The sequence below is a fragment of the Aptenodytes forsteri genome, unplaced genomic scaffold (genome assembly GCF_000699145.1).
Source record: "Aptenodytes forsteri isolate BGI_AS27 unplaced genomic scaffold, ASM69914v1 Scaffold195, whole genome shotgun sequence".
In the NCBI taxonomy this organism is placed as follows: Eukaryota; Metazoa; Chordata; class Aves; order Sphenisciformes; family Spheniscidae; genus Aptenodytes; species Aptenodytes forsteri.
The window spans coordinates 811,842-838,791 of record NW_008795317.1 but is presented as its reverse complement, the minus strand read 5'-3'; the positions used below and the strand labels follow the sequence as shown (position 1 = coordinate 838,791).

The following is a 26,950-nucleotide window of genomic DNA, read 5'->3' as shown; positions in this document are numbered from 1 at the left end:
TTTAAGGAAAGAAGGATTGTCCAAGTGTGGAAGATGTAAACAGGCCTTTTACTGCAATGTGGAATGTCAGGTATGGTAATGCAATTATAGGGTGAGGGTGCGGGGGGGAAGGAGGGAGGGGTTGCTGAACTCCATTTCTTGTTTGTGTGGCATTGATAGTCTCTAATTGTCATTATGGTTAATAGTAGTCCAGTCAGTTTTAGCATCCCGCAGATGCTGATCGTGGAGTTGTGCATTGGACAATTACAGGATTTGGACATGGTCTGCATGAGTCTTTCAGGATCAGTAGCTCCAGGGCTTGGTACCACTGAGACTTTGATTAGAGCTGCCTGTCAGCCCACTAATTATGTCTGTATTACTTCTTTCTTTAAGCACAAACCAGATAATTTAACATTAGCTCGCTAAACTGGTAAGAGAGTCTGTGTCTAATGGAAAAATCAAATCACTAAATAGCTATCTTAAGGGGGTTTTGTTGGTTTTTATTTAGAATCTTTGCAAATATTTTGGGTGGCCACAGCTGACAGTAGTCATAACCATTTGAAACCTACCTAGCTTTCTCCGTAGCTCACTCATTCTGGCAACTTTTGTTCTTTTTGTATTTTTGTTTTTTAAAAGCCCCTGAAAATAGAATATAAGCGTACACTAAAGCAGAGCAATATGAAGTCATCCAAAACATTTGCATGCAGTTTTAATTCCATTTTTACTTCAAACTGGCATAAGCACCTCAAAAAAAAAAAATTTTTGCCAGAACTAGTATCTAGCCTTTGTGGGCTGTCAACTTGATATGGAAGAATTATCCAGTTTACGTGTGAAAAACTCAACTGGATTGCTAGCTAAATAACGTAAGCTATGTAAGATCTGTGGTGCTGGGCACAGAGTATGGAACAGTGCTCATGAAGGATTTGAGTCACCAAAGGTCTGGCATGCAACTATGTGTTAGCTATAAATAATCCAAACCTTCTCCTACATGGGAGCGTGCTGTTGAGTGCGTGGGTTGCATGCAAAGTATTCTCCATTGTCATTATCTGGATGGAGATGTTGCAGTTTGTGCTGTTCAGTTCCCAAGCACTTTGGAGATGGCTACCGCTTTTATTTCAAGGATATATCTTATCCTCCCATTGCAAAAGTTGCAAAGCGAGCCTGGCCTCCCCTTAGTTTTCCTTCTATGGCCTCCCTAGATTCCTGCTTTCCCACAGTGTCTTAGTGAATTGTGGGTGAATCAAATGGCCTTTTGGTTTTGAAGCACCAGGAGGACTCAAAATGCTTAAAATAAATAAGTTTTTTACAAAATTTGCAATAGTTCATAGAATATTGAAAGATTGACAGCCAGCAGTTGCTGGGAAGAAAGAGAACACTTACTGTGTGAGCATTCTTAAGGCTCTTGAGAGAAATCTGGATGAGATTTAAAGACAGTATAGAAAAAACCCATGATTCATTCATGAGAAATGCTTATCTGTAAGAAATGTTTCCATATGACATTATTTCTTAGGAAGCTTTTAACTAGATGAGAGAAGGAGATGCTTGAACAAAGCAATTTACTGGCTGTTTAGCGCTTTTTATCTGAGATTGTGAGTTTCTTCTCTTACCATATAAAATTCACAATGGTTTATGAAGCAGGTAAGCAAGATTTACTGAAGTAGGAAAGCTCAGTGATTTGTGCCAGGAAAAATAGCAAGTAGATATCATGGTGGAAGTAGTAGAACTTATTTCTGCTGATCCATGGTCCTTTGCTTTTACCTCCAAGTCCCTTCTTCAGTCCCTCCCTCAGTGTCCTGACTTCTAGCCTTGACAAAGTTTATGCTTTTATATTTAAGAACAAGGAGGGTTTTTTTCTCTCTTTCCCCTGGGTAAAGCCCTGTACAGGTATTGCTTTCTTAATTTGATTCTTTTTTAAATTTTTTTTTTTTTTTGTGGTCAGAATACTCTTTCTCTAGTAGGGCATATTCCGAGAATAAAAAACTGAACTGCTCAAACTGAGTGTCCTTAAGACTGCAGGAGGTGATGCTCAGCAAAAGCCTGTCTGTCTGATAAGTTAATGAATTAAAATCTTTTCTACCTGTTGGTGTGTAGTATGATGCTTTAGATACAAAGGCATTTTTTAGATGTTGTGACGTCTAGACAATAGTATGACAAGCACAGGTACCAGCACTTCACTCTTACTGGTGGTATGCATATGGCTTTTGACTCCCTAGTTGATATAACGTTAACTTCCATGTTTTGGGCCCTTCTGAGTCTGATGAAATTTATGAATGTTGCTGAGATTGAATTCTTTGACATTCTTTCAAAGTTACCTTCAAGCATAATATTCTCTAGAAACTGGTCTCCACTGACTGTACGTGCTGCACAGACAATCTGCACTGCATCTTCATCCCTGTCTTGTTCAAAGGCACTTTTCAGCAGTTCAGCAATTCTTTGTCAAAGCCAGAAAGGACATCTGTGCCTTGATACTGAACTTGTAACACTGGGATGTACAGTAAATGTGTCCCTTTTGCCTCCATGGATGTGAGACTTCTTCATGCAACACTGATAAAAGGACAGGGCTGTACTTGAGAATTGTGATGGCATTGTTAATTTGATTTTTTTTTTAAGTTAATTTTCTCTGTAAATCCATGTTGTCTTTGCTCAGTTCAGCTAAAAATTACATGTACCTGACAAGGACATGGTATGATTTCATATGTTGGTTAGTACCTTGTTAATATAATTCAGTTTGACAACTGTTTTATCACATGAAGTATACTGTATGGGATAGAAAACCGAATTTTTTGAGCTTACTCTTTTCTTACTTAAAGACTTGCTATACCACAATTCATAGGAATTCTTTCTAGTGGTGGGGAGAGATGGATCAGAAGGAGACAAGAGAAGGGTGCCAAAGTGTGCAGCAGGTAACAAATTTTTTGGATGTCTTTTTCAGAATTAAGGATTTTATAACTGCAGACACCTTCCTCTCTAGTGCGTTTCTGTTCAATGAGGTTCCTTTTCTCTTTCAGAATAATGTGATTACTGAAAGTAAAGTTAGTGACGCTGCATGTATTTTCCACTCTGTTGAGCCATATAGTACCCTTGCCTTGAGGTTCTTAAAATACTTTCCAAGCGTTTAATGAATGAAGCCTGACAGCAGCCTTTGTGGCATTTCTGTTTTTGCAAATGGGCTATAGGTACACAAAGATACATTGACTTGCTGAAGATCCCCCAAGTGGTAAAAGAGTGCATCTCCTGCCATACGGCCAGGTGTTTGATGCATTGACCAAGTCCTGCTTTGCAGTATAATTCCTTTGCCCAGGTCGCTGGGAAAGGTGGTGTCACACTGTAGTGTGAGGGACTGAACCCAGGGGAAGACAAAGTCTTGCAGTGATATAGTGGCTGATTTGTTTAGGGCTCTCTCTATACACACACATATGCACGCATGCTGGCCCTGGCACAGTTCCCTTAGTGCTACAATGCGTCTTTTGCCAGTTTTGGTTTATTATTTTGCTTTTAAGATAGGTAACCTTAAGTTTGACCTATATTAAGCTGGATGTTTGCATAGGCGTAGATTCAGTCTCGGATGTGGGGCACGTGAGAGTGGAAGTTGTCTTCACTGCCTGTCCTTGCTGCCTTGAATGTTTTGTGGGTTGGTAGGATCTAGTCTGGGTTTGCTGCGTCTTTCGTTTCCCAGCCCCTAATCCAGTTCTTCTTTTAAAAGGGTTTGTGATTTCCAGCTGATTCATACCGTTCTGCTCTCCACTATTGCCTCCTCAAAGCACAGGCCTGTTATTATAGTAGTGGCTTTCAGACCCCATCTGCAGCTGTTCGGGTCTTGACTTCTTAAATTATAATAATTTTAGTCAAACAGCAGGAGACCTGTGCTCATTTTTTCTCCTCAGAAATTAGCTGCTGAAACACTCTGAAGAGAAATGTTTTAAGAGGGTTACGTGGTTGCAATTGTGGAACTGGTGAACTTGAACCAGCTACTGGAGCTCCTCTTTCTGTTATTACACATAGCTATTATTTATCCCAGACAGAGTGGAGATCAGCTAGTCAAAGTGCAGAAAGAGATGTTTTTGTCATGACTTTCCATATTTGAAATATATTTAGAACAAAATATTTACGGGTTTTTCTTAACATGTTGTGTTAGAGTGCTGTAGTTGGTATTTCTGGAGTAGGGGAAACACGTATTTTTAACAAGCTAGTAAACCTCAAAATGTAGTTGTAGACCTGGAATCAGCATCAAGCAGATGTATTTTAAATGGGACCGTGTAGAAATTGCCCGCTCCTCTTTGGTAAGCTGTAGAAAAAAAAATGAAATTCTTGCTGTAATGATTCTGCACAAGAGGAACCTGATGCTGCAAGACCCTGGTTAAGATTGCCTTGGGGAAGTGTCTGTCCCCCTATCCAAAAACTTTCTCCATGTGATTTTCTTTGATAAATGTCTCCTGTGGACCTTTTGAACATTAACCCATGGAAGTCAAATGCCCTCTATGGCCCAGCATTCAGTAAATGATGGTAGGGAAGGATGGCTGTGAAGATGTGTGAAACTCTTACCTTCACTGCTTGGTGAAGGACTGTATCAGAGAACTTTACCGGATAATGTCAGACATCAGAAGTTGCCTCACTGAAATTCGATTAAGGAGTTGGATGCCATTTGAGCATAATTGGGCCTTAAACTTTGAGGACGTGGGCTTAACCCCTACTCTGGCTTGCCCAGCATTTCTGTCTGGTATTTGCCTGTGTTTCTTTTTGATCAAGTGAAATACAACAGAAATTTTACATCCTGTTGAAAAAGTCCATGTGAGGAAGGAGGTGCGAGGACATTTGTTTGGGCTTGAATCTTCTTTTTTTGAGTGTTACATTTTGTTGTTTGGCTTGGGTTTTTTTTTTATGCTGAGCTATATGTCAGTGTTCTGGGAATTAATCCAGTAGTCCTGGACGGTGGAATTGTTCTGAAGAATTTGGTGGAGAAGATTGTTTCCATGCTTTGATGTGAAAAGCATAAGCTTTAAATAACTTCCCTTCCAAAAATGTTGTCACTCACTTCTAAATGAAGGGAAAAATACTGCGGATGTAATGAAAATAGGAAAAAAAAAATCATTAATGTAGCATTAGGGATTCAACTAGAACAATGCTACCTGTTATAATTCAAACTACTTAGAGAAAAACATGGAAAAGAATGCAAAATACAGTCCTGCTGTTATCGCAGGGAAAGCTGCTGTCACAGTGTTTCCATCCCAGGTATTACTCAGTCATCAGTACTCTCTTCTTGTGGTGTTTCAGGCTTTTATCTCATTTCACACAATTCAGCCATGTCTTGTCCCTTTAACCTCCCTACTAGTTCATATAACTCAGTATGATTCTGCCTGGGGAAAGATTTTAATTAACAATGGGTAAAGAATGAAGGGAACAAACGGATTTTTAAAAACACTGCTTTGAGACAGGCACGTGATTTTGCATTTTGATTTTTTTGTTTTATCAGGTAATATCTCCTGTTTATTTAACCGGTGTGTATGGATGTGGGTCCTACAAAACTTCAGGTTCTGTGCCTTTGCTTCTTGCACACCCAGCAATCACGCTGATGCTGGTGGGCGTCGTGGGTGTGCAAGAAGGGGTGAGAGATGAGGTCTCCCTCTGTCTCTCTTCTTAGCATTTAGCCTGTGGATTCCTAAGCAAAGGCTATCGGGAATTTTCCAGAAAAAGGTCTTGAGGCATACATAGGAAACAGGCCTCTTGGGTGACGCATTTTGTAGTGTGACAGCTGTAGGAGAGTTGGGAGTGCAATTTCACATGACATGATTGCAGTGTAATGTACTATTTTGGTTCTCCTGGTCTGTATTGCCACGTTCTCTTAGAACATTTACACTGGAACTTATTTCAAGCAGCCTGTATGTAGGTTTTTTTCGAAGTACCATACTGAGATATCAAGGACAATGAAGTTGACATTGTGAGGGGTTGAATACCCTTGCAGTGTTCCACTGCTTCAAATCCTGCATGAGGCTGGGGCGGGTGTTCATCTTTCTTTTCCTAATAAAATAAACTCCTAAAGCTGCCCATGCCCAGGGCAATTAAAATGGCGATTTTCAATGGAAGAATTTTTTGGTGTACTGACTCTGAAATTAGTGATCTCAGCTTTTGTTTTGTTCTGCAAAACCTGTAAATAAGTGGACCAGCAAAGGCAGGAGGCACTGGGGGTACTGATTCAGCTGAGTATTTGAGGTGCCTTGAGTTGTCCTATGTGGCCTCCAGCTACAGCTCCCACAAGACCTGCATCTCCTACTAGACCTGTATCATACCTACTGGTCCTACGTAGATGTTTTAGATAGCATAGGGTATCTCAAATGGCTCTTGCCATCAGTGGTTAGGCAGCTGAGGGAAACTCTGTGTTTCTTCTGTTCCTGCCACTCAATCACTCTGATAGGCTATACTGAATTTTTTAAAAATTATTTTTAAATTTTTTTTTGAGTGGGCTAACACTGGGTCTGTGATATTGGGTGAATCACAGTAAGGGGAATTAAGAGCTTTCCGGAGGCTGCAAAAAGGTTTTCAAGTTTTCACTTTCAATCAATTATAAATTTGTGGGATTTGTTTTGATTTCTTTCCTCTGCTACTGTTTTCCACCAGTTTAAATCTGGTCTGAAAACAAAACTTGATGGTCCCTATACAGGCAGAACACTATAGGGATGTTCTAACACACTGCTATAAATGTGTCTGGGATGAGATCTCAAAATAAATAACTGCATTGCTTGAATATAGAAATAAGAATATTTCCATATTTGAATAAATAAATAAAATGAAATTTGATGCAGTCTGGGGACAGCCCATGCCAGGCTCTGTGTGCCAGTGCACAGAGTGTTAATCTGTGATTCTGTGCTCATCTTTGAAAGTTTCTGTTGCTTTGGAGGGAGTCTGTAGAGGGCCAGGAGCTAGTGGCTTGTGCCATCACTCTGAGTGTTATTGTATGTTGAGCTAGGAATATGCTACACATTCTTAACTAAAAGGTGTTTGTCTTTATTCATGTGTTTTCATTGCCCAGCTGTACTCTTATTCTACAATATTTAAGGAAAAAATCTGGTAATTCTATTCAGTAGGTCTGGTTTTGACCTTACATATACCGATTCTTACAGTGATTGTGAATCCATTGACTTCAGACACATTACTCCCGATTACACCAGGGTCATCTCATAATGAGGGGCCAAGGTATTAAATGGAAATGAACCCAATAAAGCCATCAAGCTCAGAGCTACTCTGTCCTCACATGCTTGATCTGAACAATAAGAACTGGTGATTTATAAATCATGTTGTCTGTTTGCTTCTTTGTCATTTAATTCTTTTTTCCGTTGAATAAATGAAGATGTTCTGACCTTAACTCATCCCTTGTGAATTTGTTTGAAAAAGCAGGATAGCTGTATCCCTTAAATGTGACTCAAGCTTTTGTTCAGATTTAGTGAGTGTCATCTTATTTTTTTTAAAGGAAACACATTTCACTTGACCTCTAGGATCTGGCAGGACTTGCTGCATCCTCTTTTTCATCACTTTATCTTCGTGGCTTTTTTTTTTTTTTTTTAATATTTTTCTACATTTTCAGAAGGAAGACTGGCCAATGCACAAGCTAGAGTGTTCCGCCATGTGCGCTTTTGGGCAGAACTGGAATCCCTCTGAGACTGTGAGGCTAACGGCGAGGATCCTTGCCAAACAGGTGAGCAGGAGGCTAGACTTCGGAGGTACGTTCCTACTCTGGGTGCCAGGGAAGGCAGGAAAATGAAAATTGACCGACAGTAACTGTCCCTGCAAAGCACATACATACTAGCTTCCTGTGTACAGACGGGTGTAATATAGAGCATGAGCAGCTGAACGAACTGACCATCAGATTACTGCAGCAGTGCCAGGGCCACCATAGTCCAGCTGGAGGCTTTTGGGGGAAGATGGCAAAAGGCTAGTGAGGTTTTAAGCTGTGTAGCTGTAACTTATGGTCAAGGTACTGTTGAACAGAGTCTGGAAAAGTTTACTGATAGTTTCACAATGTGCATGGTGTTTCAGCCTCCATTCTGGTAGATTGGAGCTCTTGGTTACATGTGTGGGCTAGCACCAAGGCCGCGTTGGTGAAGAGAAAGAAGAATGATACTTGGTACATGTGGTTAAATTCTGAGGAATGCTCCTAGTGTTGCATGTCTGCAGACACTGACAACTTTATGAAGCAGTTGCTAGTTGTACTGTTTTTCAGCTATAACTGCGTAGCATTGTGTAGTATATAACTCCCAGTACATTTGTGAGTCAAGAACACCTCTGAGGTATTCAGGTTTAAATGTTTACGATTACTGGAGTTACCTGGTAAAAAACAGAGATTGAGAGAGAAATCTCAGGCCCTTGGTCTTTGGAGAAAAAGAATGTTGTTATTAAGGAAATAAGGTTGCAATGTCAACCTCCAATTCAGTGTTCCCTAACTATATGGATACTGAGGATAACACAAGTGCTTACAGGGAGGGGAGAGGATTCATGAGTTTCAAGGTTGTTATGCTGTGTATCTTTGTAGAGCTCTAAACTCTCTCCGCAAAAACAAATCCTCTTTGAAGCATATTTGTGTGATTGAGGTCTGCTTATGTGACAAGGGCAACCTGGATACTGTATGTAGTGAGGATTTTGGTGGCCTGCTGGGAAGGTAGCTGCATACTTGCTCTGTGTGTAGATGTCTGTGTGAATGTATTTGTGTGTGACTTAATTAAAGCGTGGTTTAGTGGTGATCTACAAACAAAATCGAATGTTTAATGACAAAAAGTCATTGGAATAAATTTGTGCTTTTATCGCTTACAGGGAGGGGGGAGAACCCTACATGTCATATAAAAGCTAAATATGCAAACCATAGTCCCTGAACCTCAGCTGCTGGGCCACCTGCAAAGCCATATTTAATGGCCAAGATTACAAAGAAGTGGCCTTAGGCCAACAATGGAGCATTGCTTTTGAACTCTGTCAACAGTCAGTTTATTCACTTTCCTCAAAGCAAAGCCTGTCTCCTGCCTGCTTGCTATTGTTAGCAGCTTTCTGGGTGTCTAGAACAAAGCAAATGACATATTTAAAGTACTGTTCAGTTTATGTATATAAATTTGATAGGAGTTAATCTTTGGCTGCCTAATTTGGTGCAGAGAGAGTATTTCTATGGCTTTACTAAGGGTAGTCAATTTAACTCATTGCTGTTCATCAAATTCTATAAATTCCATACAGTGTGGATTTGGGTTTGTTTTACAGATGGGAGTTCCCAGCTTATGAATGAGTAGACAAAACTGCCTACTTAAAATATTAAAATATTTTCTTGTTGTTTTTTTCCCCGTATTGCTAGAAAACTCACCCTGGAAGAACACAGTCAGAGAAACTGCTTGCTGTAAAAGAGTTTGAATCGCGTAAGTAAAAAAGGCTTGCAGGTAAACAGAGGCAGTTATCTATATTCATGATCTGCTTTACCCCCTGGCCCCCCCTCCATCAAAACCTTTCAGAGCATCCCACTCCTGTTGGAGAAGGGGAGTAAACAAAGAGAATTGTAGTTCCTCTTTTTTTGAAAGTGCAGTGCTTTTCTTTCTTTCTTTCTTTGGTCACTTGTCGGGGCTGTGAAACAAGGGTGAAAACCTAGACAGAATTAATTATGTAGCATACATCCATCTCATGGCTTTTCTGGTACTGTAGTGTCTTTTGAGAATTGTAATGTTGTAAAATTAAAATAGCTGGTATTTGTTACCAGGAGGCATAAAACCAGAGACAGCACAGTTGCTTGATGGTGACAGTGACTAAGGGGCTAATTGCAGAACCCTCTGGACTGTGCTTCAGTATCTGTCACTGCCAGTCAAATCTGACATGTTATATACGATTGTGTTGAAATTCCATGTCCTAAATGCTCCAAAATAATCCAAGGAAGGAGATGAGGCAATGGCTTGCTTTTAACTGGAAGGCTACTGTTTACGTCCGGTGAGGCAGAGTTAGAAATTGAGCAACTAGGGCACTAGTAACCATCCTGGCATAGTTTTCACTGGTCTATCGTTTCTCTTTCTTGGTGCTGGGGGTAATATACAAGGAGACAATAGGTTTGTATATTCACATTTCTCTGATGGTTTCCAAAACCCTTTATAAAATGCTGAATAAATGCAGTCGTTGCTAGGACTTGAGGTAGCAGAGTAACGAAGCATCGCAAGATTACAGTCTTATTTGCTTCCTGGACAAAAGCTTCTGTCACAGCTGTTGGAACAACTAGGGAAATAAGGGGGAAAAATACCAACATTTGACTTTGCCTAAGGCAAGGATAATTTTTACAGGTAGGTTAGTAGGATTGAGGTTGAGGAGGATGGGTAAGTGCTGAAGTAATTTCTGTATATTCTTCTGCATTGCAGCTTGTCTTCAATAATTTACTAATTTGGGAGCTAAAAGGCTGAAATAATTTTCTGTTGCAATGTCCCCCTTGTCCTTTAGGAGCCCTTGTTTCATTTCTGGTTTTGTTAGTAAGAACCCCTTGTTCCTTCTGCCTTGTTGACTCTCTTCATCTCTTAGCACGCTTTTGCCATCTTCAGCAGTTGCCTTACTCTTTGCTACACTCTGCACAGGAGAGGAAAAGGCACCTGGCTGTCAGTTGGAAGCTCAAAATTTTTTATTTCTGATTTGTCCTAATTCTCATCAAATTGTCCCATTTCATTTTCCTCAGTATTTTTTGTGACTCTGCTGTCATTCACATCTGCTCTTACAAATCACTTCCCACTTCTTCCACTGTTCTGCAGCCTTTTCTCTTCCTGCATGTTTTTCTCTCCACTGTTATTTTGATTTGGAGAGGGGAAACTGGTGAGTTGCTGGCTCTCCTAGAGCAGGAGTGAGCTGGTGACACTGCCGCTGTGAGGGAGAGGATTAGGAAACAACCTTTCCAACACTGCTCTTGAGGAGAGAGAAGGGACCAGGAGTATATGGTCGATAACCTAGCTCACTCTGCATGAACCAGGCAAAAGATGATTCAGTGGCCACAGCTTTGGCTAGAACCTGTTGTGGGCCTGAGGGTAAATCTCTGAACAAACCCATAAGGGAATACACTTGGCAGGTGTGCCAGGACACTTCCACTGATGTTCCTGCTTTCTTCTATTATCCTCAGATATCTGCAGGTTAAACGCACCTCTGTTGATGGTCACCCTCCAGCCCATGGAGACATGGGCATTCTCAGGTAGCTCATAAGGTTGTGTTAGACAGCTGAGGATAGCTACCCACAATTGATAGGCTTCTAGAGGGCCAGGGCTGGCTGGTCTGTTTGCTAGGGTTAACAAACGCATTTTAAACACTGTAACCCTTCTCCCAAGAAAGGGCAATTGGTGTCCAATTACCTGCTAATGTAAAGATGTTAGAAAATGCTTTTTAATCCTGCGTGTTCTTGTAGCGCATGTGTGGCTTTGGCAGAAGCAGCATTACATTTATGGAAGAACAGACACTTCTTGCAGTACTTCCAAATAGCTGTTCCTTGAGGGGTTTCTGTTTAAGTCTGGGCCTGTTCTAACGTAAGTCTAGCTGCAGTTCATGCGGGAGTGTTCCTGTTACTGAAACGGAATGTATTCTTTGTCCACAGACCTTGACAAACTAGACAATGAAAAGAGAGAGCTGATTCAGAACGACATTGCTGCTCTTCATCACTTTTACTCAAAGCACTTGGAGTACCCTGACAATGCTGCCCTTGTAGTTCTCTTTGCACAAGTAAGTTGGCTAGAACACAGCCTGCTTAGGTGGATAGTGCTGTAGGATTTTAGCCTTTGTGAAAGGGGAAAAATGTTAACGGCAATAGAAATGGTAGCTCTTTGCTTATCTTAGGGAGAGCTGAGTGTGATTGATGGAGAAGATCCACTTCCTTGACCAGAAGTGGCTAGACATGCCCCATTTCAGTAGTGAGGGGAGAGACTCTTGTCTGCAGACTTTCTATGAGGTGCTTCTCAAACACTGAAGAAAAGGGGAAACAGCCTGTATTAGACCCTGTCAAGTTAGGCTTCTTGTGGGCCAAGCATAGTGCAGCTGTTGTTGGACTTCTGTAGAAGGCTGCTGGTTTGAGATCCTACAGAGGCAAAACCTTCATTCAGGATTCAAACTTGTGGAAATCCTTGCTGGTCAGGTCATCATTGTGTTTGACCTTCACAGGAAGTAAACTTCAGAGAAGTAGAAAGAGCAGTCTGAAACTTTTATCTTGTGTGTGGCTTTTAAATGCAGTCAGGTAGTTTGGTCATCTGGAGAGATGAAGGAAAGGCAGGATGTCTTGTTAGATAACTTCTGAAATGCGTCACCTCTTTTTTTTCTCACCTGCTTTTCATACGCATCTAGATTGAATGTATTGTAGTGGATGGAATAACACACCAGTGGAATGCTGAAAGATCTATTTTCTTCTTTTGCCTCCTGTACTTCAAAATAAGCTCGTTTTAAACTTAAACGTCCGAGTAAAAAGTTTAATTTTTTTTGAGATTGGGGCAAATGTTGGCTGTTGTGATGAAAACTGAGATGGCAATACCCTGGTTGGTAGAGCTGGGCATCTACCAACGAGGAGGCATGGTTACTATTACCTTAGTACAGAGGTACTGTTATTTTGTAGGGGAATGATTCTTTAGCATGTTTAACATCTGCTCATCATCCATTGTGTTGTTTCTAATTATACATTTCCCTTCAATGAAAAGTTTTTTTCTGTTTTGAAGACTTTACAATTTATATTTGTCTGAGGGACATCAGTACATCCTGTTTCTTGTGGTGTTTCTGAATATTTTTGTTAGAATGTAGCCATAATCCCCAAAGATTATATTATTTTGGCTATAATGACTTTCGCTTCATGTCCTGTCCTGGACCAGCTCCACCAGATCAACTGACTTCTGTGAACTGCTGACTCCTAGATCTGATATTCCATCCAGTCTTCTCTATAGATGACTAATGTCACCCTTAGGTGTCACCTTAAGCTTCTCCTGATCATCAGGCAACTATCTGCTGCTGTGGACATTGCAATTTTTTTGAACTAAATTCTCCAAAGGTCATGTGGATGCTCCTCAGAAGTATTTTACAGGACACAACCTTTTGAGGTTTTAGCTCCAGCATAAATCTTTCTAGAAGAAGAGGAGGCATGTCTGTACTTGATATGTACAAACACGTTTCCTAATAATTAGTTAACTTGACCTAAAACCGATACTATGGATATGCTGCTGCTCCTTTGTTTTGCTTCAACACTTTCTCTGGCCTCATGTTGTCTACTTTGCTTCTCCATTCGGCATTTTTTCTCCCTGTGGCTTAGGGCAGTCGTTTGGGACTCGGATACCTCTGACTCCTTGCTCACTGCTTTTTGTGGGCTTTGTCTGATGTTTCTTACTCAACACAGCTAAGGTGTAATTGGTCCTTTTGAGTGGAGCAAAGATTTTTGTACAAGCCATCTTTGCCTCTCATTGCTCTCTTCCCCAGCTGTTGGTATCATTCTACTCTCTTTTGTCCCTGCAGAACATAGCTCTCGAGACTGGTGCTCTTCCTCCTCAGTCTCACCTTGTCATACTCTTCAGACAGTTCCTCTCTTGTCTCAAGTTCCAGCATCTCATCCTTTCCTTGAAGACCTTGCATAATTTTGTGCCTCCCTTTGCACGTTCTGTTTTCCACCATTGGGAACAACCCTGAGCTCTAGTTTTCTTGCGGTTGTCTTTTTACTCCTTCCACATTGCCTTTTTTAGTCATGCATTCATCTGGTGAAACCAGTGGTATCTCATCCCTTCTAATTCTTCCTCTTGTGTTATTTTTGGTATGATGCATTCAAGAAGTGTGTTGTCTCTGGCTTTGTGGAGGGGAGTTGATGATAACTCACTACATATTTTTAAATATTTCCCTGTGATTCAGAACCATCAAGCTGTTCTTCATGTCAGCCTCTGTAGCCTTATGTTCTTACTTGCTGTTGATATAATCTTTCCCTTCTATTGTTTTTGTATTCAGCAATTACATTTTGGTTTTGGTTCAGGTATGCTCATACATTGGCTAGTGCAGTAGCATGCTCATCTTGAGAGACAGGGAGCCTTTGGATGCTACCTTGCTAAAAATAGCAGGATAAAGATCAAGCAAAGATAGCAAAGATACCGGTGAGCGAATCAGAGAAACAGGACACTTTTCCTTAATTGTGAACTCATCCTGAACAGTTCATACTTGAGGAGTGGCTTTGGGAAGTATTTGTATATTTCTAAAACCCAAACCGAGCTGCGTTCCAGCTTGTGGGCTATATCATTGTTGGTAGCGTTTGTTGTCAACTCTTGCCCTTCCAGAACAAATACTTACACTGTACTTGATTGACTGTTCCTGTGCCCATTGTAGCTTCAGCTGGACTTGGCCACGTGACGGTAGTTGTTTTAGTGCTTTTCTGGCACTTCAGTGAACATTTTGATGATTGTAGGGAGTTGTTGGTGAATGTGGGGAGGGTTCTCTTTATGTTGGCATGTATGTGACTCACAGTGAAAGTGGAATAGAGTACTTGACTGAGGTGCATTTTGGTCACTTAAAGTCACACAAACCACATGAAACAAAGCTGAAACTCCTTTAAGATTCCCTTGTTTAGTGAGAATAAAAGAGGGAGAAAGTATTAAAACCTGCTTGAATCTATCCTGTAAGAAAGATTTGTGAACAAGCTCTTTTGATCCTGTGTCTGTTTAAATTAGGAATACACTTCCTCTCATACTCTGTCCTTTTTCTGTTCCCTCCTATTCTATGTCTTTGTTAGGTTCAAGTCTTTCTCACTGCCTTTTTTGTTCTTTATATGTGTTTAGCTGTAGCTGATATGTGCAACCCTTGATGACAGATGTCATTGTGGCAAGTCTCTGTAACATATGCTCCATTAGAGCTCTGTACAGCCCTGGCCCGGCTGAGTTTGCTGCTGTTCATCCCTACATTGCTCCTTGTGTGCGTAGTTCTGCTTCGGCCCTTTACTTGTCATGGCCAAATGAACTCTCTTTGCCCTGTCAGTGTCAGACTTTTTTTCGTGTTTGCAGTGGTCTTGCTTTGTCTGACACTCTTTCTAGCGCTCTTTTCAAGCCCCGTTTCTCTTGGTTGGCTTTCCAAGAAGCAATCCCCTAGATGTTGTGTCCTGAGCAGGTGCAAGTGTTGGACTGTCAGTTCTTTGGTGTCCTGCACATTCCTTTGGATAGGGACTTTGTCCTCACTTCACTTTTTGAGATGTCATGTAGCTCCCTGTGAGTACTGGTCAGGTGGAAAGGAAATTGTAAGCAAATTACTGCAATTGACTTCGAAGTATGAGAACGTGAGATGTGAGTGTGGAGTACTTAGCTGATGAGAAGCTGATCTAGTCCCTTTCTCTTTTTCCTTAGGTTAATTGTAATGGCTTCACAATTGAAGATGAAGAACTCTCTCATTTGGGATCAGCCATATTTCCTGAGTAGGTTGATTTTAATAGTTTTAAAAATAAAATTAACTTACTTAAAAACAAACAAAGGTTCTTGCACATGTATGGAAGTAGATCTCTACTGAAAGAAATTTAAACACTTAGTTTGTCTTGTTTTAAATATCTTTAATTAGCTAAGAAAATGTGGCCAATGATTTGCAGCAGGTTTTTTTTTTTTTTAAATCTGGTTTTTCCTTAGGTTAATTGTAATGGCTTCACAATTGAAGATGAAGAACTCTCTCATTTGGGATCAGCCATATTTCCTGAGTAGGTTGATTTTAATAGTTTTAAAAATAAAATTAACTTACTTAAAAACAAACAAAGGTTCTTGCACATGTATGGAAGTAGATCTCTACTGAAAGATTTTTAAACAGTTTGTCTTGTTTTAAATATCTTTAATTAGCTAAGAAAATGTGGCCAATGATTTGCAGCAGTTTTTTTTTTTTTAAATCTGGTAATTGTAAAATTGCACTTGTAACTTGTTTTGAAGCTTAGATTGTGAACTGTGTGCAGGTTTGTAGGAAACACTTACTTGGCTAGCAGGTTCTGGACAGGGACATCTTGCAATGATCAAAGCGAAATGAAAAGGATTGCAGGTGACTTGCTCTATTCACAACTTTCTGTTTTGGCTGGGTATAATCCTTCACCTGGTGTTCTCTGAACAACATTCTTTCTACCTTTGTTCCTTTGCAAACAGTAAATCCCTTTCATAAGTTCTTTTGGCCTCCTCAGATGTTTTAAAAACTGCGATGCTTTATGTTGCTATGACAGTGGAAAAAATATGTACAAGTTTCTTAGCTTTACAGGTAAACTGCAGATTTTAAGTGTTAACGGCAGTTTGCGGACCGGCGAGCACAGCTCTCTTTAAGGCTGAGGAACATTTCTTCCATTTATGTCTGTCCTTCCCACTTCTTGTTGTAGCAAAGGAGGATATTTTCTGCCCCTGTTCTTCGCAAACCCCATACTGAAAGTATTATCACTGTCTGCTTAGGTTGACTATCTTGTGAGGCATAAATTACTAGTATCTTATCTACATCAAAGTAATCCAAAAGTTACAGATGCCCAATTAAAGCAGGACCTGAGTTTGTTAAGTGCTGCATACAGACAGTAGTAGATAGTACTTGCTTCACAGATTCTCATTCTTCAGGCAGGTCTGTCTGAAGTCCGTATCTTTGATCTACAGATTGGAAATTAAGGCCTTGAAATGCCCAGGATCAGAGTCATGGTGGAGAGAGGAGAGTATTAAACCAGGATGTTCTGGAAACATGTCCAACACCATCCTTTGTTTGTAAAAGCTCAGCATGCAAGAGCCAGATCTTTCCTACTTAACAGTTATGCCTGTGAACTAAAAAGACTGAAGAGACAATCATTATTTTGGTAGATTGGAAGAGAAAAAAATAAAATTATACATTTTGTCTCAAATAAGCAGCAAATTGCACTTTCTCCAAGCTTGGTAGTAAGGGGGAGTACTTTTCTCTAGTGGTCCAAGTTTTTGTGTAAGTCATGTGCTTGTATAACAGACAGAGGTCTCTTCCCTCCCACTTCAAACATGGAGGCCGTTTACGTTTGCACAGAAGCCAGCTAAAATTTTAACTCCCATCTTAAGTTGCGATGTAGCAAATTACTTTTGTTTTCCTGTATTTGCTTGTTTCCTTTAGGTTAAATGTTTCTCTTTCTTTCTCTTCTGAGGAAAATAGTCTATCATAGGTAGCTAAACAGGATGTTGATAGTTAAGCTATGTGAACACCCCTGTCAGCTGTCCCGTAGCACTATAAGAATGGGAAGATAACAACTTGCCTAGTCCTGCAATAATAGGATTTAAAAAATTTTATGATTCATTAGCACAGCCGTTCTCCATATCATTAGAATGAATCATAGAATCATAGAATAACACTACAACAGATCTTCCCAAGGTTATCTTCATGTTAAGCCTCAGAATAAAAAGTTTACAGAGAGAGACTGACTCAGTCTTTCAGACTTACTTGTTTTGTGAAGTGGTGCTTAACTTTTTGCCTGTTGCTTTTGATGGTGGTGGGGAAAAGGTTTACTTTTCTACTTTTACAGTGTTGCATTGATGAACCATAGCTGTTGCCCAAATGTGATTGTAACTTACAAGGGGACCTTGGCTGAAGTCAGAGCTGTTAAAGAGATTGAGCCTGGAGAAGAGGTAAATGCACTGTGTTTGAACGTACTCTGTACGCATGCATCCTAAAAGTAGGATCCATTCTGCTTTTCAGGATTCATTTCAATTAGATGACAGTTTAATAATGGGGAAGGATCTCTTGTTTCTCAGGGAAGTGTAAGATGTTGCTTTGGAAAAGTTGGGTGGCTCTGGAGGGCTGAAGCGGTTCTCGGAGGCAGTATCCTATTTTGTGCTGAAACAAGGGAAGAGCACCTGCAGCAGTCACTGCGTATCTGCCAGCCTCTGTCTCAGTTTACCCATCTGCAAAATGAGGCTGAGTTTACTGATGTTTGGCTGGTGCTTTGAAATTCCAGGATCAAAGCAAATTATTACTGCTCTAATATTTCCCAGTATAATAGTAATGTATTGAAATTGAAGCCAGAATAAACAAGGTAAACGGGTACAGATAAGTCCTCTAACTTCTGTTTGGACAGAGCATCCACAAAACACGGGACTCAGTCATATCACCTCAGCAGCCTTTGGCTGGGAAGTCACGGAGGAACAACAGTGTGGTTTTAGGTGGAGCGAAGCTGAACAGCGATGGATAAAATTCTGTGACATTGAATAAGTCTCTGGGTTTACCTTGAAACTTTCTCAATCAAATAATGAACTTGGCAGGGAGTCTTCAGCAGCAGAGCTGCTTTTTGCTTTAAAAAAAAAAGAAGAAAGATGTTAAACAGAGTTGAGGAGGATGTTCAAATATCTGCAAGGGATGAAGATATGGAACATTCTCTCTGGGGAAGGAGTTTGCATAGAGTTTCAATGTCTCGTTTGTTAATGTTGATTTAGCGGGCAAAGTTAATGCTGATCAAAATAAGTTCGGATTTGATTTTGATAACTCCTACCACTTTCTGAAGTACGTGATACCAGTTTTGAAGAAGGGGAGAGAGGTTATTTTTGTGGATTATAGCTGTTCACCATTGTGAACAAAGCGAGTTTAGTTGCTGGAGCCAAGGGTGAATGACTCGGGTGAGCAACTTCTTTTTATGCCATTTACTAACGATGATTTGTCTGTGATGTTGGCAGTCACTACAAATGCATTGTGGTAATGGACAAGGACTGATCTTGGTTTTGGAATTTTACTGTGGAATCCCGGACATTTCAGCATTTTTGGGGAGGGCTTACTGTGAGCGGTAGAGATGTGGAGTATTTGCCTTGCTTGGCGTCTTCTTTTGATTGAGTTGTGTCTTAGAAGCTGCATCAGTTCTCCAGGACCTCATGGCTTTTGCGCATTTGCTTTTCTGACACTTAAGCATTTTACAAATGTGAGCTCGTGGTTTTGCTTGGGCTCCGTGCAGTCTTACGGCCTGTGTCTCCATCTTCAGGTTCAATGTAGCCATTGCATCGCAACATTTTTAAAGTTTTTGCTGTAAATGGAACTCCTGCATTTTGCATGCTTTGAAAATAGGGAAGGGAGGAGAGGAGTGTGAGGGAAAGTGTGAGATCACCCAGAGTAAAAAGAAGAACATGTACTGTATGAAATTACAAGTACATTTTACTTTAAAGAAGAAAGAAACCTTGAGCATAAAGACTAAGCAAAACATTTCAAACTATAAATGAGGAAATGGAACTGAAACTGTTCCTTGGTCTGCAAAATGATCGACTGCGCTGTGCATATGACATGTTTCTTGGGGGAGATCTCATTTTAAAAACAGAGCATTAAAGCTAGTTGCAGGGGTTCTTTTCTGAAGACCATTGAAGTAGAGCAAAACTTAAGAATAGTGTATGTGAAGGGCCTTTAAAATGTTCAAAAGCAGGTTTTCTTTGCTTTAAATCTTTGCTGCTGAAGTAAATCTGATATTCATTCTCCTAGAACTGGAGCACTGGGCCTCTCTTCTTTTCAGAGATCTAAAGGTCTTGTCCTAAGTTTCTAAAGCTACCAGTGACTGCTGTTGCCCCAATTTTTGTAGGTTTTCAGAAAGAAAAATTTGAGATTCCAGCCTCCAAAAAACCAGGCCACTGTAATTTATCCTAGGCTGGATACCTGAAATCATTATTTTACTTCTGAAAAGTAGGCATCTCTTTGTAGTCTGACAGGAGCCTGAGATTTATGCTGTGATAGTTTCCTTATCCACACCTGAATCTTGCTGTCCTGGGTTTAAGCCAGGGTAATATTTGAGGGAAATTCCATAATTAATAGGAAAGGAAACACTTCTCTGTCAGATTGCATTCACAAATGGCAACTCCTGATGCGGCTGAGAGGCTTGGAATGTGAGGGAACAGGCAGGTGATGTGGCTGCAGGGATCCACAAGCTGCATGAATTTGTAGTCATTATACTGCATATACCAGAACTGGTAGTGATAAATATGTATAGTTACACTGCTTTTCACTGACTGCTGTGCTTTTACCGTATAGGTTTTTACCAGCTATATTGACCTATTGTATCCCACAGAAGACAGAAATGACCGGTTAAGAGACTCGTATTTCTTTAATTGTGATTGCAGGGAGTGCATTACAAAAGAAAAGGTAATAAAATCGGTGTGAAATATGCTTCTGACTGTCAAGGCGCCTACCCAGGTCCTTAGATGTAGTATTGTATCTGGTTTAATTAAATTTTGGAAAGGAGGATAATGGAGGGAGGGGGATGGTTTTGTTTTTCTGTCTGGAAGACTTTCTGATACTCACTCTTTCCATGTAATCATGACATATCGGGAAACTTCCTGGTAGGTGCCTACTTAAAGATGAGCTACAAAGCAAAGATGAAAACTTTGTTAAAAGTAGAAAATTATACTGTGTCTATGCTACCTGGCCAAAAGAATTTAGCTCAGAACTCCATTTTTGTAACTGCATGTTTTCTACCAACTCCCAGCTGTGAAGCTTGCTTGAGGCATTTCTGGGGTCCTGTTCTGGGATAGAGTCCTGCTGCAGTTCCTGGTTGGGGCATCTCAGTCAATTCTAGGTGATGTCGTGTATGACATTGCCGGACGGTTTGGAGACCCAGCAGAATCTGCAAAACAAGCTTTCCTGCAGTGGCACCATGTCGTTCTTCTCACAGACAGGGTAGTCCTGGGTCACAGCCCCTTGTGATGCACAGGCCAGATTTACGTTCATTAGACATCACCTGGTGCTCTTCAAAGGACAAAGGCAGACATCCAGACAGTGTTCCTTAAAACAAGGTGTTTGTTATTTTGAACAAAAGCACTTACGGGGGGTCAAAAAAAGCACCCAAACCCAGCAGATACTGAAACAGCTGTGCCTGTCCTACTAATTGTTTACTTATCCTTCAGTGGAGGTCCTAGAAGAATCGAGCTTCGCGTGGCTCATCTGTCATTCCAGTCAAGATCAGTCTGGCTGGCATAATCTGATCCTTAAGTTCTAGATTATTTTTTCCCCCGTTTTCGCAAAGGTGTCCTTTTAAGAGCTGCTTTCCAAACTGACCAGACAACCATCTCCTTCCTCTAAACGGTGTTGTCTTTTGTAACTTTTTTTCCCAAATAGTACCCAATATTCGTGTTTGAGGCCATTCTGTTGATACCGTAGTTGTGTTTTTCCCCACCATTACCTTGATAATTTTGCCACTGAGTTTAATCAAGGCCAGGATTTAATCTGTCATTTCCAACAACATGCTACTCTTGGAATCACCTGTCACTCAGCCTCCTTCAGCTCTGGGAAGAGTCCCCTATAGCCCTCACAGCTGGCAGATGAAATAAGAAAGGAAAAAGGAATCTAGCAACAATGTGAGGCTTAAGCAGCAAAAGGTGTCTCCAGGTTGCAGCTGACTCTTCATGAAGTAGAAAGTTAGATAGAAAGATAAGAGTAAGTGGAGCTGTCCAGCAGAAATAACACAATATGTGGAAACGTGGTTTTGTCTGCAGATATGAAGGATCCTTTTCCGTATTTAATATCATCTCGTTTTCCACTGAGCTATCACTTGGTGGTAGGCCTAAGGTATTTGGGCTTTTCTAGCCTTAAAACTAAATTTGTTTTAATCCCTAATCTCTCGGAAGCAGTGAAATTTCCTATGTAAAACTGCTTTCATCACAAAATCGAAAAGCTCTTGGATCTTTCAAAAGAAAGGGACTTCATGGAAGTAGAGAATGGCAGATGAACTGGAAGGCGCAGAGGATTCTAGGATTCCCAGCCAAGGCTTTAGAGAAAAATTGCAGGTGCACATTCTACCTTTGTTTTTACACTCTTTGAAGAGCTTAAGTTCCCATCTGTGTCTTTTTATTAGAGTAATTTTGTGTAGCAGGTGCACCTTTATTTGTAGGGCTTGGAACCTGTATTTATAACGTCCATTGTGTTTCCTTCAGGATAAAGAGAAACTGGAAATCCGCAAGCTGAATGATCCTCCATCAGCAGAGACGGTAGGGGACATGATCAAATATGCCAGGAACGTGATTGAGGAATTCAGGCGAGCCAAACACTACAAATATATCCTTTGTCTCACCCTGACTCCTCTGGCTTGGTGTGTGACCTAAAAAACTTACCTGCTGGATTGCTTCAGAAGTACCTGCAGGAGAAATACTATGACCATTAGAAGTTAAACATACCTCTGTCCTCTTTGTGTCTGAAGAGTTGTCCCTGGAGACAAGGGGCAGTTTAACCTTGCAGGTGCTGTGGGATTGTGAGACCCTGTGTTTGTTCCTTCCTGTGCGGCTCTCAGTTTCTAAGAGTGCAGCATACGGCTGTCTCCACGCAACAAGCCAGAGACTAGAGTGAGCCTAGGTGTGTGCATGTGTTAGTCTACTGTAATACTGCCTGGTTTTGGGAGACTGCAGCTACTGCTGGTGGTCACAAGCCCACCTGTTGTAACAGTGGTGCGATGCAGACAAAAACGCAAGATTCATTGGGCCAGAAGCAGACCAGGCTATCTCATGCCTGATTCAGTACCCACTGCGTGGGGAATTTCACTCCCCCTTCTTCTGACACATTGCTGGTGCGGTGGTGATTCAGGAAAGCTGCTTTGTTTGCTGCTTTTTAAATCTGAAAGCTAGTTTTGTAGAATATCTGAGTAGGAGGGGGAATAATCTTGTGAGCAGAATACCTCTCAAAGTAGCTCTGGGGTTGTAGCGTAGGTGCTTTGATGCCGTTTGAGAGAAAAGAGAACTTCTCGGAACCGTTCTGAACAAGTTTAAGTCAATTCTTCTTCGGCATTACCAGGTAGTTGTCTAATCACAAGTCAATTCTTCTTCGGCATTACCAGGTAGTTGTCTGTGATTAGACCATTTATTTATTGGGTTCCTTGACTTCTTCATACCTCCTGGTGAATTACTGGAGATCTGTGAACTTAGCCTGGACAAGATGGGTGCAGTGTTTGAAGACAGTAATGTTTATATGTTACATATGATGTACCAGGCCATGGGTGTCTGTCTCTACATGCAGGACTGGGAAGGTGCACTGCGTTACGGGCAAAAAATTATCAGACCATACAGGTAAATATGAGACTTTTTTTTTTTGCGCTCTAATTCAGTAATCTGAATAATTAAGACAAGTTTGGGCAGAGATCACTTCTCTCAGTACATATTGTATAAACACGCTACCCATGACATCACTACTCAAAAAGGAATGTTTAAATGCTGGGACAGATTTTGTTACTGTCAAAATGTGACCTGTGATATATAGCAGAAGGTGACTCTGAAATCCTTGCTTTGAGTTCTCAAAATAAGTGTGTACCACCTTGGATACTGTGCTAGTTCTGTCTAGCTAGATGAATACTGTATTTTTTAATATCCTAATACTTTACTAAAGCAGAGCTTCGAAGTGCATCTGCAGTCAGTATTATGTGTAAGGTAATGGAGGCAAAGCCCGCTGTTGCTGTTAACCTCCCGCCCTCTCCTGATCCTTTCTCTCTGCAGTAGCACAGCGGTCATGGTTGCAGGAGAGCAGAGCCCTGTCCCGGGGCTGGGGCTGAGCAGCAGAGGGAGCTGGAGCCGGGCTCAGCACTCGGAGGCTGTGGGTGCCCTGATGTCCCTGATCTCCACTGCCCTAGAGTTGGAGGCGTGGGAGAATGTGCAGGCTGAAGCCCCGTGTGGGGCAAGGCAGCACGCAGCCTCTGCAGGAAAAAATTAATACTCTCTCCGATTAAATTTTTCTGTGTTTTTACAGTAGTGATCTCGTTCATTAGAGCCAGCCCGTTATGCACTGTATCTGATCCTGCCATGGATCTCCCAAGCAGATTCTCATCTTGAGATCTGACTTTCTTGCCAGCTGGGGGGAGCACAAGTAAAGCTCTCCCTTTGGAGCAGATGCCAACGTAAAGTCACAGATCACTTGGCAGAGAGCAGCGATACAAAGAAGGAGCCAACATTCCCCCCCTGGGGGCTCAGTACTATTTATCTTCCCTGGGACTTGCCCAGCTCCTCTGGCTCCGAGCCTGGCATTCCAGGTCAGCTCTGCTGAACCGGACTCTGCTAGCTCAGTGTGTGCGAGTACAGAATGGCATGTGCGCTGTACGCGCTGCTGAGGGCCCCTCGCTTTCCATTAAAGACCAACTATTGTGGAATAGGCCGAGTTACTTCTGCGGGTGTAGGGTGGCTCCAAAACCTCATAACAATGCAGTCTCTTTCTGTGGCTGGCTAGATTAAAACTAGTGGCAGAAAGTCATTGCCATCTGACAGCTGTTTGGAGGCATATGGTAGTTTCAGTTCAATTCCCAATTGTCAGGCGTCCCCATCCCAGAAACAATTGGCACTGACTCTTGGCAGTCATGGCAGAGGGGATGAGCGGCGAATGGGCAGGGGCAACCAGAGGCAGCTTCTTGCCCCCTGAGAGGGGGCTGGGGGCTGGGAAAATGCTATGAAACTGCCAGGTTTGATAAAGCTGAATTTCTTTCTCTCTTGCAGTAAACATTATCCCTCCTACTCGCTGAATGTTGCCTCCATGTGGCTGAAATTAGGGAGGCTGTATATGGCGCTGGAGAACAGAACGGCTGGAGTTAAAGCCCTGAAGAGGGTATTTATTTCCCGGTTTCTTCATTAATAATACCAGTTCAGGCGTGGGATCATTGAAACGCTACGTGCTTCTCTGTCAGTAAGCCTGGCTTGGTAGGAAATGCACCATGTGTTAATATATTTGGTTACTGGATTTTTGGCTCAGTTTCGATTTTTCCAAAGATGCAGTATAGGTCTGTTCTCGCATACAAGGGGTCTTACATTTTCACGGTGGGCTTCTAGTGCAGCAGCTGGAGTGAGCATTATGCTTAAACATTTGCTATATGTTCTTCACTGAACTAGAGCTGTACTAGTGTAGACGAAGCAGAACTCTGGCTTCTCCTCACTTGCTAGGTAAGGACAGAAAAAATGCTTGGCTCTTAGTGTGGCACACAGTGTTTCATTGAAGTCTGTGATTTCTATATCCAAGTTAAACTAGGCATGCTTTTGGTGGTTATTTGTTCTGGAACCAATTGATTTTTAAGTAGGGAAGGGAATTCAATGCATATGGTAATGCTGAAATTGGCAAATACAGCATTTGGTTTTACATTTTTCTTCACCCCTTTTTATTAGTCTGTTCCTTTTTCTTTAGGTTTTTTTATTCTTCTGGTTTTTTATTAGTCTGAACCATGTTTCTTGACTTTCTTCCCCTATTGTCGTTGGACAGAAGTTTATTTTAGTTTCTTAAGCATCAGTGACTACTGTAGCATATAATGACTCGGTGTGGAATGTCACGATTTTTTTTTTTTTCTCTTCCTTTTTAGATGCTGGCAAGTTTTTAGCCAGCAATAACAGAGCCATCCAGCCACGGTGAAAGATAGTGCAAGAATATATGCTCTAAAATTTAACTGTTACCTAGTTTAAAATTAGCAGATTTTTTTTTTTTTTTTTCCCTTCGCTGTGGTGTTAAAGCTTTGACTAAAACTGGGATGTGTGCCAGTAGGAACATGGGATGGGGGGTTGGGAACCGTAGGTAGATTTGTTGGCATAGTTAGCTTCCTAACCCAAACACTTTCTAATGACTCACTTCCAAAAGCTGCCTACAGGAACTGCCCAAAGTTATCCCAGCCCCTGATGTTTGGGATTTAGTGGAAAAACAAAACCATTGTTTTCTGTCAGTTTGCAAGCAGCTCGTCCAGAAGACCCTCCTTTCTTCTTTTGGGCAGGAGGGGGAACAGAGTAATTTCTCACTGCTGCTGAGGTGGAACCAAAGGCTCTTGTTGTACTGACTTAACAAGTATAAGAGTGTAATTCCATAAAAGTTTCCCGAGGAGAAAATGACTAAATGCTCCGAGGGCTAGGATGCTGCAACTCCTTGCTTTATCTTAGCACTGTGGTCTTCAAATATTCTCAGACTTACTCTGAACATGCTTCTTTCAGTCTTACCTACCGCTGCCTTTTATTACATCTGTTTGGGGCCACTGCTGTCCTCTTCTGAAGTGGAAATCTTGCCTCTACACCCACTCCGCAATGCAGTGTGGAAAGTGGCAGGAAAGTGCAAGTCAGTGGGTTTGGCTGCCTGAAACGCTCACTCTTAGGACCAGAGCAGGCTGTAGGTGAAACGGCGGGGAGTCGGGCACAGCAGTGTCTGTCCGAACCTGACAAGATCTCGCTTTTGCCTCAGTGGTTGCCTAAGCAATTCCTTCCTTCGTAAAGCATTGGTAGCCCCTGGAACCGGTGGAGGGTTTACAGAATCAAGTCTGAAATGCCTTAAGGTAACTTCTGCAATATAGGCCTGCTCGTCAGTCTGACAGCTGAAGGATGAATTGGTAGGAACAGAGCTCCGTCTGATACTGGTTAAGTCCTCTGCCAGAATATTACCCGCCCCACTTGCAGTTTTCTGTCCTGGAGCTGGTTGCATTCAAAGTAGTTTTGTCAGGAATATCATTTTGAACGGTGCTTTGGGATCCTTTAAGATGAAAGATGTATTCTCTGAATGTAAAACCTTTATTACTTAGTTTTGAATTTCATTTTATTTCCTACTGGGTTTATGACTACAAGGGGACAAAAAGTAGCTAGAGGTGTCAGACTGTTTCAAACCTCTAAAGAGAGTATTTATAGCCTGGTGTTATATATGAATCAATTGTGTGAATATTTTTTTCTTTTCATAGGCAATTGCTATCATGGAAGTAGCACACGGGAAGGATCATCCATACATTTCAGAGATCAAAAAGGAATTAGAGGACCACTGAGCCTTTGAATCTATGCAATCCTTCAAACCTTTATTTAAAAAGCCTTGTTATGGAAACCTTCAGGAGCGCTTTGAAAAGCGGTAGAGTATGAACACAGTTCTGTCCTATAATTGGAATGACAAACACACTTAGGCCTTGCAAAATGTTCCTAGCTTCCACACATCTACAATTGCCTTTTTTCCTCCTTTTTTTTTTTTTAAGGAAGCATCCATGGTTTCTTAAAGGTTATGCCTTTTGACAGCTCATGCAAAAATAGCCATTTTTTTCTTTATGGATTTTAATGTATCTATCTTATTTGTGTAAAGTAAATAAAGTGGTCTTGACCCCTCTTGA

At 41.3% G+C, this 26,950-nt stretch overlaps 1 protein-coding gene across 1 annotated transcript; it reads left to right on the top strand.

Moving 5' to 3' along the window:
- Positions 1 to 26,950, top strand: SMYD2 (SET and MYND domain containing 2). The gene is made up of 11 exons (XM_019472160.1): positions 1 to 70; positions 7,556 to 7,666; positions 9,302 to 9,362; positions 11,549 to 11,673; positions 15,297 to 15,364; positions 17,435 to 17,537; positions 19,909 to 20,019; positions 21,807 to 21,927; positions 22,754 to 22,928; positions 24,339 to 24,447; positions 26,537 to 26,950. The coding sequence occupies exons 2-11, from the start codon at positions 7,571 to 7,573 to the stop codon at positions 26,615 to 26,617; spliced, it is 1,050 nt and encodes a 349-aa protein (XP_019327705.1). The 5' UTR covers positions 1 to 70; positions 7,556 to 7,570; the 3' UTR covers positions 26,618 to 26,950.

Excerpts from the sequence above, each read along its gene's own strand:
- SMYD2 (XM_019472160.1), top strand. The coding sequence starts at position 7,571 with ATGCACAAGCTAGAGTGTTCCGCCATGTGCGCTTTTGGGCAGAACTGG. Across the intron at positions 9,363-11,548 it reads TGTAAAAGAGTTTGAATCGC|ACCTTGACAAACTAGACAAT; the intron begins GTAAGTAAAAAA and ends CTTTGTCCACAG. Across the intron at positions 15,365-17,434 it reads GGATCAGCCATATTTCCTGA|TGTTGCATTGATGAACCATA; the intron begins GTAGGTTGATTT and ends CTACTTTTACAG.